Genomic DNA, 16,091 nt, shown 5'->3' with positions numbered 1-16,091 from the left:
ATGCCCTTGACAGGAATCAAACCCTGCACCCCTTGGTCTGCAGGCTGATGCTCTATCCTTCGAGCCACACCGGCTGGAGCTCGTTGTATAGTTTTAAGGACTCTTTCCCAGGTGAGAAGCGCCAAGCATAGTCCTCTTGTTTTTACCGTTATCTGAGGGCCAGTCTTGAGGAAGTAGAGCTTCTGATCATCACAAAGGGAAGGCAGGTCCCAGTCCTTTCCTTCCGGTGTCTGTGGAGACCTTGGTAACGATGGAGGAAACAGAGGTGTGGCGGGCCCCGTCAGGCTGCCCCGGAGTGATGCGCGGGCCGTGGGGCCGTGGGGCCTGTGCGGTCCCCACAGCAGCCAGCCTCTCCGGGGGCTTCGGTGGGTTTGGCAGAGCCGTTCCGGTCGTGCTGCTTCGCGCCTCACAGCCTCTTGTCCCCTTGGTCTTGCAGCTGTGGAAGTCGGACGATTTTGGCCAGACCTGGATCCTGGTTCAGGAGCATGTGAAGTCCTTCTCCTGGTGAGTCCTGCCAGCTAAGCGGTGTGATCGCCATCCTCTCCTCTCCAGGGCAGCTCCTGCGGGCACTCCTCTCTCCCCTGCAGCGTGGAGCCTGTGGCCGGCGCCTCCTCCATGCGGCAGTGTGGCCGGCGAGGGCCAGGAGTGGAGGCTCTCGAGGCTTCGGGCACCTGGGCCCTCAGGCCCAGGGAACGTGGGGTCTTCCCGCTCTGCGGAGGGAGGGTTTCTGAAGACGCTCATTTTTAGAGCATCGCATCCGAAGTGGGGAGTTTCTCCATATAAGATCGATTCATTTGTTCATTGATAGCAGGTTTCTGAATGTCCGCTGAGGGTAAAACATGCTGAATATGCTTTAGGGTGTGTGAAGTTGACTACTTTATGGATAAACTTGTTAAGGAGGTTGCAGTTTAGGAGGTAAGGAAAGATTTTTTTAAAATCTTAAAAAATATATCTATTGATTTTAGACAGAAACATCGATTTGTTGTTCCACTTTTTTACGCCTCGATTGGTTGATTCTTGTATGTGCCCTGGCCTGGATCGAACCTGCCTCTGTGGCGGAGAGGGAAGACGCTGTAACCACTGGCGCCTGGCCAGGGTGGAGAGACCATGTTTGCACCTAACACACATTGTGAAGCTCAGAGATCGTGGGGGAGAGAGGCCTGTTCTTTTCGCACGGGCGCTCATGGACAGAACCGGTCGCGTGCAGCGGGTCGGAGGTGCTGTGGGGGTGCAGGAACAGAATGGCCGCAGCGGAGACAGATGATGCGGTGCTGGGTGCAAAACGCTGAGTTTTATTTGGGGGCTGTGTGCTAGGTAAAGTCGGGAGAGGTATTTGGACTGATTCTGAAAGCGATGGGAGCCGAGAAGGAAGGTGAAATCAACAGGCTTTTTAAAGTACAGTTGTTTCTAGTCATAGTCGCTTTTGACCTTTTACTGTTACAGGGTTGTTGGATAATATATATATATATAATATTTCAGACAGAAAGAGGGAGGGAGGGAGAGAAATATCACTGATGAGAGAGAATCATTGATTGGCTGCCTCCTGCACTTCCCATGCTAGGGGTGGGGCCTGCAGCTTGGGCAGGTGCCCTTGACCAAAATTGAATCCAGGACCCCTCAGTCCACAGGTCATCACTCTCTCCAGGGCCAAACTGGCTAGGACTGTCTTCTTACTTTTAGTTTTATCTTCATTAGATGTAGCGGCCCAGCAGGAGGGGTATACCCCTGTGCGGCTTCCACCAGGGCCGTGTGAGGGGGATGTCTCTGCATGCTTCCCTGGTGCCTGCCGCCAGTGCAGCGGGGACCCGGGAGCCTCGAGCTGCTTGGCAGGGGGCGGCTGTTCGGCCCAGTTGTTGTTCTCCTGGGGCAGAGGTTGTGGAGTCTCAGTGAAAGTAGAACCCCAGCCTCATCTGAGTGCATCTCCGTCAAGGAGTACCCTCAGCTCTCTGGTACTTGACTGGATCTTAAAGGGACAAGCAGCTCTTTCACTTGTTCGAGGAGCCATGTGGTCAGAGGGAACACCAGCTGGATTCCTAAACAAAGGTGCTTTGTGCTTGGGAATTAGTGTGTGGAGTCTGCCTGCTTGCAGACATGCAGATAGTTTAGGGGAAAGGACGGCCTTAGACGGCCTCAGAAAGATGCATGGCTGGTGTCAGGGCATTTCAGGCCATGGGAGGGATCTCCCGTTCCCCACAGGAAGCGCCAGTGCGCTCCAACCCCTCAGAGAGCCGTGGCAGGCTTGGGACAGCAGGAGAGCTGGAAACCTGCCTGGTGCTCTCAGAGCTGGAGGCTGTAGACTAGCGGGGAGGAGCTGTGGGTGGGGCTGGGTCCCCAGGGAGCAGCAGGGAAGGACTGTAAGTGGGGCCCAGGGGGCGGGGGAGGCCAGGCAAGGGCTGTGAGGAGGAGGTAGAGCAAGGCGAGGGCTTTCCAGATGAGGGCAAAGGAAGAGGAAGCAGGTGTGAGTGAAGGTAAAGGCGGGGGTGGGGGGGTGGGGGGGCTAGGGCTGCAGAACACTAACTCGTAGGGGGAGCGGTTCTCAGGAATGGGAGGCCCCTGTCTGCGTTACAGAACTGAAGCCGCAGCTTCGTTTCTCCATCTCGGGGCTGCTGTGGCCAGGACTGAACAGCAGAGGTGAGCCGTTCGCAGACTATCTGAGTCAAGCTCCCTTCCTCTCTGCCTTTTAAAAATATCCCACAGCCTCATGCTCATTTGCATATCATCTAGAGCAGAGGAGGTACTTGAATCAGTGCTTCCAGTTGTGGAAGAGAGCAGGCTACCCCTCACTGCACAGAGCCTCCCAGTTAGGACCAAACCCTGGCATCTCCAGGGACCCTTCCCTTCCGGTTACAGGGCCAAAGGCGTCTTCCCAGTGCAAAGAGGCTCTTCCATTCTCCTATTCTTAGCTCCTTCCTCTCTTTCTGCCCAACTTTCCCTGCCCTCCCTTCCCCTCCCCTCCTCTCTCCTCCCTTTCCTTCTTCCTTTCCCTCCCATCCCTTCTCTTCTCCCCTCCCTCCCTCTTTCCTTATTCTTTCCTTTCATTCCCCTTCCTTCCTTCCTTCCTTCCTTCCTTCCTTCCTTCCTTCCTTCCTTTCTTTTTTCTGTTAATCCTTGCCTGAGGATATTTTTTCCATTGATTTTTAGGGAAAGTAGAAGAGAAAGCCAGGAAAATCAATGTGAGAGAAACACATCTTTGGGTTGCCTCCTGCACGAACCCAGACCAGGACAGGGAGGAGCCTGCAGCTGAAGTACGTGTCCTTGACTGGAATCGAACCAGGGACCCTTTGGTCCGCAGGCCGATGCTCTATCCACTGAGCCAAAAGGCCCAGGGCCATTCTTTGTCCTTAGAATATGCTCTTGGCAGTGTATCTTGAACTTCGAGTTTGGTGTCCTAACCTTCATTATCCGAGCTCCGTGCACATGGAGGAACTCCAGGCACGTGTGTGTGAGCTCTGCCTTCCTCACCTCTGCGGGGTCTCCCAGTTCTCGCTCCTGCTTGGTGCAGGTCTTCCTGCCTTGGTGGGTGAGGAGCCGGGCAGGGGGGTCCCCTCTGCTGCTGTTGGGACTGTATTTGGGGAATAGCAGGGCGAGGTTCTTCTCCAAGGTAGTGTGATCTCATCCCTGCATGCTCCCCGTTGGAGCAGCCCCTGGAACTATGGCCTGTAGACGCAGTGCAGCGAGGATCAGTGCAGGGAGGAGCCCCGCGGGGTGAAAAGAAACAGAAGACATGGCTGAAAGGCGTTTGTGCTCTCCAGGAAGCTCAGAGAGACGCAGTGTGGGGACCGCCATACATTGTAACACAGTCTGTTCAGGGTCGAATAACGTAAGAAGCAGGACCGTGTGAGGCACGGGGACTGATTCAGAACCCATTCAACCAAAGCAGTCCCTACGTTAGTTTGAACTCATATAAAATGAATTAAACCGCTTGAAATCTGGCGCCGGGAGACATGGTGCGTGCTGGGGAGACGTGGGGCTTCCTGCAAAGGAGGCTTGAACTTGGCCCCCGGAAGAGGAGGGAGACTTAGAGGTGCAGATCAGGGTGTGGGGAAGCCTCCCTGCAGGGGGTGCAGAGCTGACAGAAGTTCGGGGTGAGGGGGGATGCACCCCGTTTCTGGAGGTTAGTGTGCGCAGAGGTGTGAGGGAGCCTCGCAGGGCAGGAGCGCATCTCACCGGTGCCAGCAGCGGTGGCCTGAGCTGGGGGTGGGAGGGGGTTGGAAGGAAGTGCCTCACCAGGTCCTCGTGTGGCTCCTCCTGAGTTATCCTTCTGAGAACGCAGCGCCCTGCAAACTCCTCCATTCCTCCGAGGTTTGTCACTTGAGGCCAGAAATGTGCTGACAGCCTCGAGCCAGCCTTCTTGATTCCAGCATCCATCGTTCTCTCCTCTCCCCACGCTGCGGGGCGCCCAGAGCAGCTGAGGGAAGTGTGGGCAGCACTTCCTGGTCCCCGGGGCCCTGCTCTGGCTGCCGCCTCCCGATGACGGAAGTGACGACTACACTGTTTTCTTCCAGGGGGATTGATCCCTACGACGAGCCCAACACCCTGTACGTGGAGCGGCACGAGCCCTCCGGCTACTCCACAGTTCTCCGCAGCACCGACTTCTTCCAGTCCCGGGAGAGCCAGGAGGTGGTGCTGGAGGCAGTGAGAGACTTCCAGCTTCGGGACAAGTACATGTTTGCCACCAAGGTGGTGGTGAGTTGCAGATGCCGAGGAACGGCGTTCTGTGGGGCGGCTGGGTCGCGGCCGGGGTGTGGACTGGCCATGCTGGCAGAGACGGACACTCCCGGCGGGTGTGGCAGGTCCTGTTGCTCGAGCAGTGGAGAAGCTCCAGATTTAGTGATTTTCCATGCCTCCTCGGCAAACACGTTTCTTTGAAATCCCAACGAGAAGAACTCAGAGGGGAGGGCGCACTCAGTGGCGTGTTTCTTTAATTCCACTCTGGTTTCCTTTCCGTTAGGCCGATTCCTCTGTGAGTTTTGGACCCACGTTGTTACGTGGCTCAGAATGTGAGTCAGTGGCCCGTGAGAGTTAATGCTCTAAGCAGAGCAGTAAGTAAGCTTTCGGCTGTTAGTAATAGCTTATCTCCCAGACTTTGGGAAAACTTCCCTTGATTTGATGGGTTGGAGCCGGATGCTGAGATGGAGTGTTAGCTCATCTAACAGAATTTAATTGCTCACTAGGACTTACCTTGCTACTGCGTCAAGCGGCAAGTCGCCACTAGACTGCCCTGTGTCCGGGAGGACAGGCCAGCTGAGAGTGAGGGCCTGTGTCCGGGGTGTCAGCCGCTTTCCTGATGGCAGCCAGTGGCGGGGCCTGGGCTCTAGGCCTCTGGTAACTGGGAGGTTGCTCTGCTTCCTGTCGCTGTTACCCTCGGGGGCAAGTGAGGATGGATGTTTCCCTCCAGGTCCTCATTTCTGTGATTGGCAGCTGGCCAGGCAGAAGCAGGTCAAAGCCCTTGGGATTCTGGGTGGAGAGAGGCCTCCCCAACAGGGAAAGAGGGAGTAAGGTTGGAATGAGGAGAGAAGATGTGGGTGGCTAGATGCAGGAGGGGTTCCCCACTGCATACCTTGGGAAATGTTTTCTTTTCTTTAATATATTTTTATTGATTTCAGAGAGGAAGGGAGAGAGAAACATCAGTGATGAGAGAGAATCATTGATCAGCTGCCTCCTGCACGTCCCACACTGGGGATTGATTTGGCAACCTGGGCATGTCCCCTGGCCAGGAATTGAACCTGTCTCCTGGTTCATAGGTTGATGCTCAACCACTGAGCCATGCTGGTAGGACTTTGAAATTTATACATATTTCTCTGGGAACTATTTTCTTATTCGGGTAATACGCTACATTTTTAATAGGTCCATCATTTCCTTACTCGTCCCACACTGAGTACAAACTGTTAACATGGTTTTAGGGTGCCGTTTTAAAGAAGCATTTTTTTTTTTTTCTATTTCTCCCCTGGCTTTTTTAAAACAAAGGACTTTTCACACTTGCTCAGTGGTGGTTTGCATACGTGTGTGCATTGCTCAGAAGAGTCAGCGGTGACAGGTGTCTGTGAGCGTGCTCTCCACGTGGTGCTCACAGGCAGCACTGAGCACAGCGCCCCTGAGGAGACGCCGTGTGCTCCTGTTCCATGGGGAGAGGGGTCTGTAATGAACAGCGGTGAGCAGCGGAGGAGGAGGCAGCCAGCCCGCCCGCCAGGGAGTCTGCTGGCCACGCATGTGAGGGTGTCTGCATGAGGAGGTGTCTCCCCACAGAAGTGCCCCCCACAGAAAGCCTTCATGTGCTGCTCGCCCTCTTCTTCACTCATGGAGAAGCTGCACAGGGACAGCCCCTCCCAGCAGAACGAATGGTGCACCTGCCCGTGCTTCCGGGGCCATTTACAGCAGCCACCCCGGGAGACGCCCAGTCCGTTCAGCTGCTGGGTTTGTAGTTAAATAAAGGGACCGAGGGAGATGCATTGCTTTCCTCTTCACTGGTGTTTCACACGCATTTCCAAGTTCCAGCCGTGGTTTAATGTCTGCAAAGCACGACGGGACATGGTCAGTGTCACGGGGAATACTGTCTACCAAAAAAACCATAACACACACCATGTTTTAGAAGTATTAAAAGACAGAAAAAATCGAATCGATGAAAAGTCCCTCCATTCTTGGCACCAGTTAAAGCCTGTAAGTCCTGTATCCTCATAATCGGGCGGAGGAGGGAATATGGTGTGTGCCTGGTGCGTGCTAAACTCAGCCAGTGGTGGTTTGGGCTGGAAGCTCTGCCCGTCTTCAGCCGCATCCCACGGCCTCTCCTCTCCTCTCTGCCAGCGGTGGTGGCTGCCTCCCTCCCGGAGCCCCCGCGCCCCCTCACAGCGGCGTCCGCTGGCAGCGGGAGGGTCAGGCACCGCTGCCGATCCGTCTCGGAGAGCGGAGCCGACGCTGCGGAAGCATGTGTGCAGCCGCGCTCTGTCGGTGCTTCAGGGGGAATCGAGGTCCGACGCCTCTGGCCCCCTTTGACGTGCTTTGCGAGGCCGATGCCGCTCAGTGACTGTCCTCCTCTTCCTCGGCAGCACCTCCCGGGCAGCCCGCAGCTGCCGTCCGTGCAGCTCTGGGTCTCCTTCGGCCGGAAGCCCATGCAAGCAGCCCAGTTTGTCACAAGACATCCCATCAGTGTAAGTGGGTTCTTGAGGGCTGGGTAGAAGGGTCGCTGCTCCCTGCAGGGCCAGGACAGGGTGCTGTGGGGTGTCCTGTCAGGTGGACATCTGACCAGGCTCCCTGAGTCACTTTCCAGAAAGGTCTCAAGAGCCGTTGTGCCCTGGGCAGGGGGTGGTCCTCTCCGGTGTGGGAAGCGCAGCTGAGCAGGGCAGCGGGGGAGGCGGAGGCCAGGCCCGAGCTGTGCCCACGGACAGCCGCACTCACTCAGCACCTGCTGTGTCACACACTGTGCCTTCAGACCGTGCCAATCCAGGCCCTGCCGCCCAGGTGCAGGGAGTGAGGAGCTCCCGGGGCCCGGGTGCGGGGGCTGAGCAGACGCGGCCGCCGGGGCGCAGGCCCTGACGGTGGCCGGGGGCTGGCGGGCTGGGCCCCGGGGCTGGTGAGAATGCTGCGGCCCGTGGCCTCCTGCAGCCTCGGCCCCTCAGCCCGGGGAGAGAAAGGGGAGGTCGTCACAGTCCTCTGGGCTGCGTTTGGCACTGATGGTAGGTCTTAGGGGAAACGGGGCGACCTCGTTAACTAAAAGAGGTTTTTAGGTCACGCGTGGCGTCCGTGACCCATTCTCCAGTCGGACCCCTTCCAGGGCAGAGCAGCCCCCGGGCTCCGAAGGGAGGAGCGGCCTCTGCCGGCCTGGGGAACGTCGCCCCGGCCGCTTGGGCCGCGAGGCCGTTGGGTCTGGCCCTCCGGGGCATCCGGGATTAAACATTTGGCCTGCAGAGGCCAGCTTTTAAGGTGATAAGTTTGTGTGGCCCTAGAACGATGCTCCATATTCAAGTGCAGAGGAAGGAGGGAGGGGCGCTAATGTCAGTACTTGCTGCGGCAGGCACGGCTGTCCGGTTCAGGCGTTCGGTGTGGGGGAGAAGCCCCCAGCCGGCTCCCCAGGAGGAGCGCCGGGCTGCGTGCGTGGCTGACGCGTTCTTCCTTCCGCCCCAGGAGTATTACGTGGCGGACGCCTCCGAGGACCAGGTGTTCGTGTGCGTCAGCCACAGTGACAACCGCACGGACTTGTACATCTCCGAGGCCGAGGGGCTGCGCTTCTCCCTGTCCCTGGAGAACGTGCTCTACTACAGCCCGGCGGGCGCCGGCCGGGACACCCTGGTCAGGTGAGGCCCGATCCTGCCGCTTCTGAGAGCCACAGGCCCTTCTGAGAGCCACAGACCCCCTTCTGAGAGCCACAGGACCCCCTTCTGAGAGCCACAGGCCCTTCTGAGAGCCACAGATCCCCTTCTGAGAGCCACGGGCCCTTCTGAGAGCCACAGGTCGTTCTGAGAGCCACAGAACCCCCTTCTGAGAGCCACAGCACCCCCTTCTGAGAGCCACAGAACCCCCTTCTGAGAGCCACAGGACCCCCTTCTGAGAGCCACAGAACCCCCTTCTGAGAGCCACAGGACCCCCTTCTGAGAGCCACAGGCCCTTCTGAGAGCCACAGATCCCCTTCTGAGAGCCACGGGCCCTTCTGAGAGCCACAGCACCCCCTTCTGAGAGCCACAGCACCCCCTTCTGAGAGCCACATGCCGTTCTGAGAGCCACAGCACCCCCTTCTGAGAGCCACAGGCTCCCTTCTGAGAGCCACAGAACCCCCTTCTGAGAGCCACAGGCCCTTCTGAGAGCCACAGACCCCCTTCTGAGAGCCACAGGACCCCCTTCTGAGAGCCACAGGCCCTTCTGAGAGCCACAGATCCCCTTCTGAGAGCCACGGGCCCTTCTGAGAGCCACAGCACCCCCTTCTGAGAGCCACAGCACCCCCTTCTGAGAGCCACATGCCGTTCTGAGAGCCACAGCACCCCCTTCTGAGAGCCACAGGCTCCCTTCTGAGAGCCACAGAACCCCCTTCTGGGAGCCACAGGCCCTTCTGAGAGCCACAGAACCCTCTTCTGAGAGCCACAGGCCCTTCTGAGAGCCACAGAACCCCCTTCTGAGAGCCACAGAACCCCCTTCTGAGAGTCACAGGCCCTTCTGAGAGCCACAGAACCCCCTTCTGAGAGCCACAGAACCCCCTTCTGAGAGCCACAGGCCCTTCTGAGAGCCACAGCACCCCCTTCTGAGAGCCACAAGCCCTTCTGAGAGCCACAGAACCCCCTTCTGAGAGCCACAGGCCCCCTTCTGAGAGCCACAGGACCCCCTTCTGAGAGCCACAGGTCGTTCTGAGAGCCACAGAACCCCCTTCTGAGAGCCACAGGACCCCCTTCTGAGAGCCACAGAACCCCCTTCTGAGAGCCACAGCACCCCCTTCTGAGAGCCACAGAACCCCCTTCTGAGAGCCACAGGACCCCCTTCTGAGAGCCACAGAACCCCCTTCTGAGAGCCACAGAACCCCCTTCTGAGAGCCACAGAACCCCCTTCTGAGAGCCACAGGACCCCCTTCTGAGAGCCACAGGCCCTTCTGAGAGCCACAGATCCCCTTCTGAGAGCCACGGGCCCTTCTGAGAGCCACAGCACCCCCTTCTGAGAGCCACAGCACCCCCTTCTGAGAGCCACATGCCGTTCTGAGAGCCACAGCACCCCCTTCTGAGAGCCACAGGCTCCCTTCTGAGAGCCACAGAACCCCCTTCTGAGAGCCACAGGCCCTTCTGAGAGCCACAGACCCCCTTCTGAGAGCCACAGGACCCCCTTCTGAGAGCCACAGGCCCTTCTGAGAGCCACAGATCCCCTTCTGAGAGCCACGGGCCCTTCTGAGAGCCACAGCACCCCCTTCTGAGAGCCACAGCACCCCCTTCTGAGAGCCACATGCCGTTCTGAGAGCCACAGCACCCCCTTCTGAGAGCCACAGGCTCCCTTCTGAGAGCCACAGAACCCCCTTCTGGGAGCCACAGGCCCTTCTGAGAGCCACAGAACCCTCTTCTGAGAGCCACAGGCCCTTCTGAGAGCCACAGAACCCCCTTCTGAGAGCCACAGAACCCCCTTCTGAGAGTCACAGGCCCTTCTGAGAGCCACAGAACCCCCTTCTGAGAGCCACAGAACCCCCTTCTGAGAGCCACAGGCCCTTCTGAGAGCCACAGCACCCCCTTCTGAGAGCCACAAGCCCTTCTGAGAGCCACAGAACCCCCTTCTGAGAGCCACAGGCCCCCTTCTGAGAGCCACAGGACCCCCTTCTGAGAGCCACAGGTCGTTCTGAGAGCCACAGAACCCCCTTCTGAGAGCCACAGGACCCCCTTCTGAGAGCCACAGAACCCCCTTCTGAGAGCCACAGCACCCCCTTCTGAGAGCCACAGAACCCCCTTCTGAGAGCCACAGGACCCCCTTCTGAGAGCCACAGGACCCCCTTCTGAGAGCCACAGGACCCCCTTCTGAGAGCCACAGAACCCCCTTCTGAGAGCCACAGGCCCTTCTGAGAGCCACAGGCCCTTCTGAGAGCCACAGAACCCCCTTCTGAGAGCCACAGAACCCCCTTCTGAGAGCCACAGGACCCCCTTCTGAGAGCCACAGGACCCCCTTCTGAGAGCCACAGGACCGGCCCCTCGTTGGTTTTCAACAATATCTGCACATTTGCACTCAGTTGGGGTGTTTTCAACCCCCACTCCCCACCCCGCTCCTGGCTCAGGGTCCCAGAGGTGATGGTGTGACTGGTTTGGGGTGTGGTCCCAGGTGATGTTAGCCGATGCCAGGCTGAGCACAGCTGCTGTAGGCACCATTCAGTATGAGACCCTGTCCCTCCCTCAGCCCTCACTGAGGTGTCTGGTTTTGTGTGAGGTATTGTTCTGTCTGTGGAAGGACACTGACGTCATTGGTGCTTTACCAGTAAGTCACCCGTGAGTTGATTGCTCTGCAGTGATGGGCTCTCTGGGCTTTGGAAGGCCCTGGGGCTGGGGGTCAGGGCCGTGGTGTGTGGGCGCACCGATCTGAGTGCCGCCGGGTCACTTGCTCTCTGTCCTGTGGCAGCCAGACTTTGGGGAGATCCCCGACTGCTTCGGGTCCCCTCTGCTCTCGGAAAGTGTCCTCGGGTGAAACTGACGACCAGTGTGTGGGGAGGTCTGGCTCTAGAGCTGTGGCCCCGGGTCAGAGGGCACATCCGCTGTCCACTTCCACTGTCCCTCCAGGCTGGAAGCTTATTTAGTCAGCAGGTCATTCAAGGCAAGGACGCTGCTGCCCAGAGCAGACCGGGTTTAGGTAAGCAGTGAGGCCCCTGTGCAGGGAGCTCCTGTCCTCCTCAGGAGAAGACGGAATAGAAACAGATGCATCCCGTGCCTGCCCTGTGAGTGTTGACCAACAGGAGAGGTGGACGTGGGCATCATTTTATATCAGCGGATCCTGGAAGTCTGTCCCAGGAGGTCACGGTTAGCAGGGGCCTGAGTTACAGGAGGAGGGAGCCAGGCAGACACCGGACTGAGCTGCGGCCACGGGAATGAATAGCAGGAACGGTGACTCCCTGGGGCTCTGTTGGTTTACTTTAGCTCTAGGGAGGAGGCCCGGGAGGCGCACACTGAAGGAGGGAGAGGGAACCCACGAGGGTCAGAGGCAGCAGGGCACAGGTTGTGTAGGGCCTTAAAGGGGATGGAAGACATTTAATTTTTTCCTTAGTAGAATGCAGGGTTTTGAGCAGAAGGTGGACATTATTTTGTTTACCATTTAGAAATTATGAATTGCATTTTATAAAGAAAAGTGCATTCAACAAAAATGGACAGTAATGGAACCCCTCATGAGTTTGCATGTCATCCTTTTGTGGGGCCGTGCTAATCTCAGTACTTCCAGTTTTAGTGCGTCTGCTGCTAATGTGACTTACCTTTTAAAACCAGACTCACTGCTGTCTGGAATCAGACCTTCGGAGGTGGTAAGAGTGCAAGCCAGCGGAGCATTGTAAAAATGTCGCAGAAAACTAGGCCAGGGAGGCGGCTGTGGGCGGGCCAGGCCAGTGGAGGAGGCCGGGGGAGGCTGCTATGGGTGGTCCAGGCCAGGGCAGTGCTTATAATAGGAACGGTTGGTCACATTCTGACCATTTGCTCACAGGTTTGCTGACAGATTGGATGGTTAAACTCATGTTATTTGAGCAGAAGCATCCTGAGGAGCAGCATGTCACGCCGCCGCTTTTGGTATTCTCGGCAGGTATTTTGCGAGTGAGCCGTTTGCTGACTTCCACCGCGTGGAAGGGCTGCAGGGCGTCTACATCGCAACCCTGGTGAGCGGCTCCATGAAGGAGGAGAACATGAGATCAGTCATCACCTTTGACAAAGGGGGCACCTGGGAGTTTCTCCAGCCTCCGGCTGTCACGGGATATGGAGAAAAGATCGATTGTGAGGTACGATGCGTTCATCTTAGTTGGCTTTTTACTACGAAGCGTTATCTGTCGTTCTACGCGTACAGTTCCCAAAGTCCTAAAGTACGAGGCACACTGAGGTGCCGTCAGGGACACAGGGCACCACGGACAGGTGAGCTTGAGGAGGCTCTGGTCCTGGACAGCAAGCTGCTGGCCCCTGAGCTGCCGTCTCAGCGTTCGCTCACACTGCATTTCTTCGGATGACGTCATAGCTCTGAAACTGAGTTCTCAGCAGTGGAGGTGATGGAAGGGAGGCGAGGAGATGAGTGGAGGGCCTGTGACTCCAGAGTGTGAGAGCCAGCAGGCTCACACATCCACTCTGACGTGCCTGTAGCCTTTAGGAAGGAGTGAAAGTCTCATGTTTGCTTTTGCTGTTTTATGGAGCGCTGCTCCTCGATCTGCTCTGAGCCCTTAGGACGTGTGCTATTGGCGTTTCTTCTGGCTGACACATGCTGTCAGACGTGACTGAGCACCATGGTGCTTTGCAGCAGGAACATCTGTCAACCTCGCCCAGCGGAAGTTATTTCTATAGAATTTCTTTTAAAACCCCTCTCTGCATATAATTTAGGATTGTATGATTTTATCGGTCTGTGGCTTCATCAGAAAAGTTAAGGGTACTGAAATGCATTATTTGGTCCCATTAAATAGTCCTGTATCCCAGAAACTGCCCCCCCCCCCCCCCCCCCCCCGCCCCGCAAAGGAACAGGTATGGTCCCTGGCTATGTCCAATCACCGCATCTCTGTTCATCTCACATGCGGGACACAGGGTGACAGCGCCTCAGATAAAAACAAGTAGCACTGATTTTTGGAGAAATTATAACATTTTAGTGAGACTGTCACTTGGTCTTTTAGATTGCTGAATTTTGTTTGTGGTTAAATATATACTGTATCTGTGGTCCTGGGGAAAACTTCTTGGGACATTTTGCTCGAAAATGTACTTCCAGATTTACCTTCTGATTTGCACAACTCTTGACTGAACACATCACATCTAACTTTGCAGTTAAAAATGAGGTCAGGATAGCAGCACATGCAGACCTCATTTTCTCAGCAATTTCTTCAAGATCTCTGAGCTGGGCATGAATCAGACGTGAACAGGGCAGGGTGTCTCAGCATGTGGTGGCCTAAGCCTGGTTGTAGAGCATCAGTGGCATTGTGAAGAGTCAGCTTCCTGTGACATGGACTGGTCACTTTACGAATGAGCTGTATGACATTACTCAGCTTTTAGTTTCTCCTCCTGATTTTAGGTGGTGAAAGAAAAGGAGAAAGGTGGAAGTGGGTAGATATTTCTTTGGGACCCAACTCTAGTTGCTATAGTTTTCACTTGCCTATGATGCTAGCCAGGTGGGTATTTATTAGTGACCCTGTTATTATAAAAAATTGGTACATCCCGCAAACCAGGTCACAGTGCTGACCATCTGTAAGCACCCTCAGAGTGATCCTGTCCGGAACACACCTGATAACTGTTCTGGCCGAGAGCCTCAGGCATGCCCTGTGGCGAAGGCCTTGTCTGCAGAGCTTCAGCCTGCAGCCCAAGTGCTGCCAGTCAGTCCGAAGAACTCGAAGACTCCGGTGAAATCTGTAGGCGTTGTGCTTTGTACAGATGTGGCACTCTTGAAACATTTATTGTGGCTACTTTGGTGCCACTTCTCATGCCGTGTACCTGGGATTCGGGAGAATCCCCGGGGACGTGGAGAGATTGGTGGCTCTCCCATCTCCTTGAGTTGATGCTGATTTCTGGTTGCTGTTCTGCTGAGTCCCAGCGAACTTTTTAGCACTTTTCTCCGCTGAGAGGCGCCTGCTGGCTCAGCAGGTCCTGCCGTGGTGCAGTGTGGGCAGCGGCGGGACTGGCGTCCTCTGGGCCAGGCCCCGTCCTCCGCCTCGGGCTGCAGTGCCCGTTCCCAGGCTCCGGGGTCTCTGGAGACGTAGGCTTCGCACCCCTTGCTGACGGCCTGGAACTTGTGTTTGTAGCTGTCCCAGGGCTGCTCCCTGCACCTGGCCCAGCGGCTCAGCCAGCTGCTCAGCCTCCAGCTGCGGAGGATGCCCATCCTGTCCAAGGAGTCGGCTCCTGGTCTCATTATTGCCACCGGTAAGTGTGCTCTGCCTGTTCTTACCAGGTAAGCTGTTTCTCACGTGCAGCCCCCTGCCTGGTGGCCACCGACATCTGCTGCAGTAACTGCTGTTCTGTGGGTTTAAGACATTCTTAGCTGCTGGATCTCTCAGAGCTTCTAGCTGGACGAGGTGCTGATTACCGACATATCCTGAAATAACATGTCATGTTCCTCCTGTGTTCCAGGTTCAGTGGGAAAGAACCTGGCCAGCAAGATGAGCGTGTACGTCTCCAGCAGCGCGGGCGCCCGGTGGCGCGAGGTCAGGCCACCTCGGGTCTTGTGTGAGCATGTGCACTGAGCAGCATGTCAGGGAGGCGATGCTTGTGGTGCAGGCACCCATCCCACCTGTGATGACAAACAGAAACACCGGGCGCCGCCACGAGAGGCAGCTGCCTGATCTGTACCACCCCTTGTAGTGTGCTTGTGATTCTCCAAAAATGCTACTTTGAAACACAACAGACAGGCCTAGCTGGTGTGGCTCAGTGGGCAGAGCGTCAGCCTGCGGACTGAAGAGTCCCAGGTTCAGTTCCAGTCAAGGTCACATGCCTGGGTTGTGGGCTTGATCCCCGTTAGGGGGTGTGCAAGAGCCAGCCAATCAATGATTCTCATCATTGATGTTTCTCTATCTCTCCCTTCCTCTCTGAAGTCAATAAAACTATATTAAACAACAAAACAAAATAGACTTAAATAAATGTTCTAAGGTTATAAGTTCCCTGAGCACAAGGCAATGTCTGTTTTGCTCGCTTTAAAAATATATATTTTTATTGATTTCAGAGAAGAAGGAAGAGGGGGAGAGAGAGATAGAAACATCAGTAATGAGAGAGAATCAACGATCGACTGCCTCCTGCATGCCCCCACACGGGGGGATTGAGCCCGCACCCCAGGCATGTGCCCTTGATCGGAATTGAACCCGGCACTTTTCAGTCCACAGGCTGACGCTCTGTCCACTAAGCAACACCAGCCAGGGTGGCTCAGTGTTTTGTCCGGGCCTCGCAGTGTCTGGCAGGGTGTGGGTGTTCAGTTAGGAAACGATCATACAGTCTTAGTGGTGTCAGGCCCACGCCTCCTGATTTACTGCTTTGGTGTATCATTGGCGTTGAAATCAAGCCTCGTCACTGAGCGTGACCTGCAGGTGCTTGCTCCGCATTCTGTGAAGAAGCCGGCTCTGCCTTAGGCTTGTGCCAGTAATCTGTGTCCTTAGGTGCTGGTTATTCCACCTCTGAGGTACAGCTAGTTCTTCAGTCCTTGGACATTAGGGAATTCCCAAACTTGTAAAAAGCAAGTTCTTCCCCAGCTGCCTGACTCCCAGGGCAGGGGAGTGCCGCTGCTCTCACTCCGTGGGGTTGCTTTCCAAGGCGCCCTGCTGCACGTGGGTCAGGGAAGGAGGGGAGCACCCAGAACGTAGTCAAAGCCTTGGTCAGAGCGCCGCCTGCAGGCTGAGCGTGCTGTCCGGAGGGATGTGGAGCTCTCAGAAAACTCACACATAGGTCTCATCCTCATGGCACTGCTTATTGGGAATGCCGTGTGCACATTCATGTTTAGACATG

The 16,091-nt window shown here is 56.4% G+C and overlaps 1 protein-coding gene across 2 annotated transcripts in view; it reads left to right on the top strand.

Annotated features, from left to right (window-relative positions):
* SORL1 (sortilin related receptor 1) overlaps nucleotides 1–16,091 on the top strand; it is a 135,901-nt gene that overhangs the window by 32,209 nt on the left and 87,601 nt on the right. Inside the window, exons 5-11 of one of the 2 annotated variants that reach the window (XM_084868410.1) lie at nucleotides 437–504; nucleotides 4,506–4,686; nucleotides 7,044–7,145; nucleotides 8,119–8,288; nucleotides 12,226–12,418; nucleotides 14,405–14,522; nucleotides 14,730–14,803. In XM_084868410.1, the coding sequence (XP_084724536.1) occupies nucleotides 437–504; nucleotides 4,506–4,686; nucleotides 7,044–7,145; nucleotides 8,119–8,288; nucleotides 12,226–12,418; nucleotides 14,405–14,522; nucleotides 14,730–14,803 (906 nt within the window). Of the gene's footprint in view, nucleotides 1–436; nucleotides 505–4,505; nucleotides 4,687–6,183; nucleotides 6,658–7,043; nucleotides 7,146–8,118; nucleotides 8,289–12,225; nucleotides 12,419–14,404; nucleotides 14,523–14,729; nucleotides 14,804–16,091 lie in introns of those variants that run through there. The other variant, XM_084868411.1, reaches the window with a different exon arrangement.

Source organism: Pipistrellus hanaki (genome assembly GCF_964339955.1).
Source record: "Pipistrellus hanaki genome assembly, chromosome: 19".
Classification (NCBI taxonomy): domain Eukaryota; kingdom Metazoa; phylum Chordata; class Mammalia; order Chiroptera; family Vespertilionidae; genus Pipistrellus; species Pipistrellus hanaki.
This window is presented reverse-complemented; position numbering and strand designations above follow the sequence as displayed.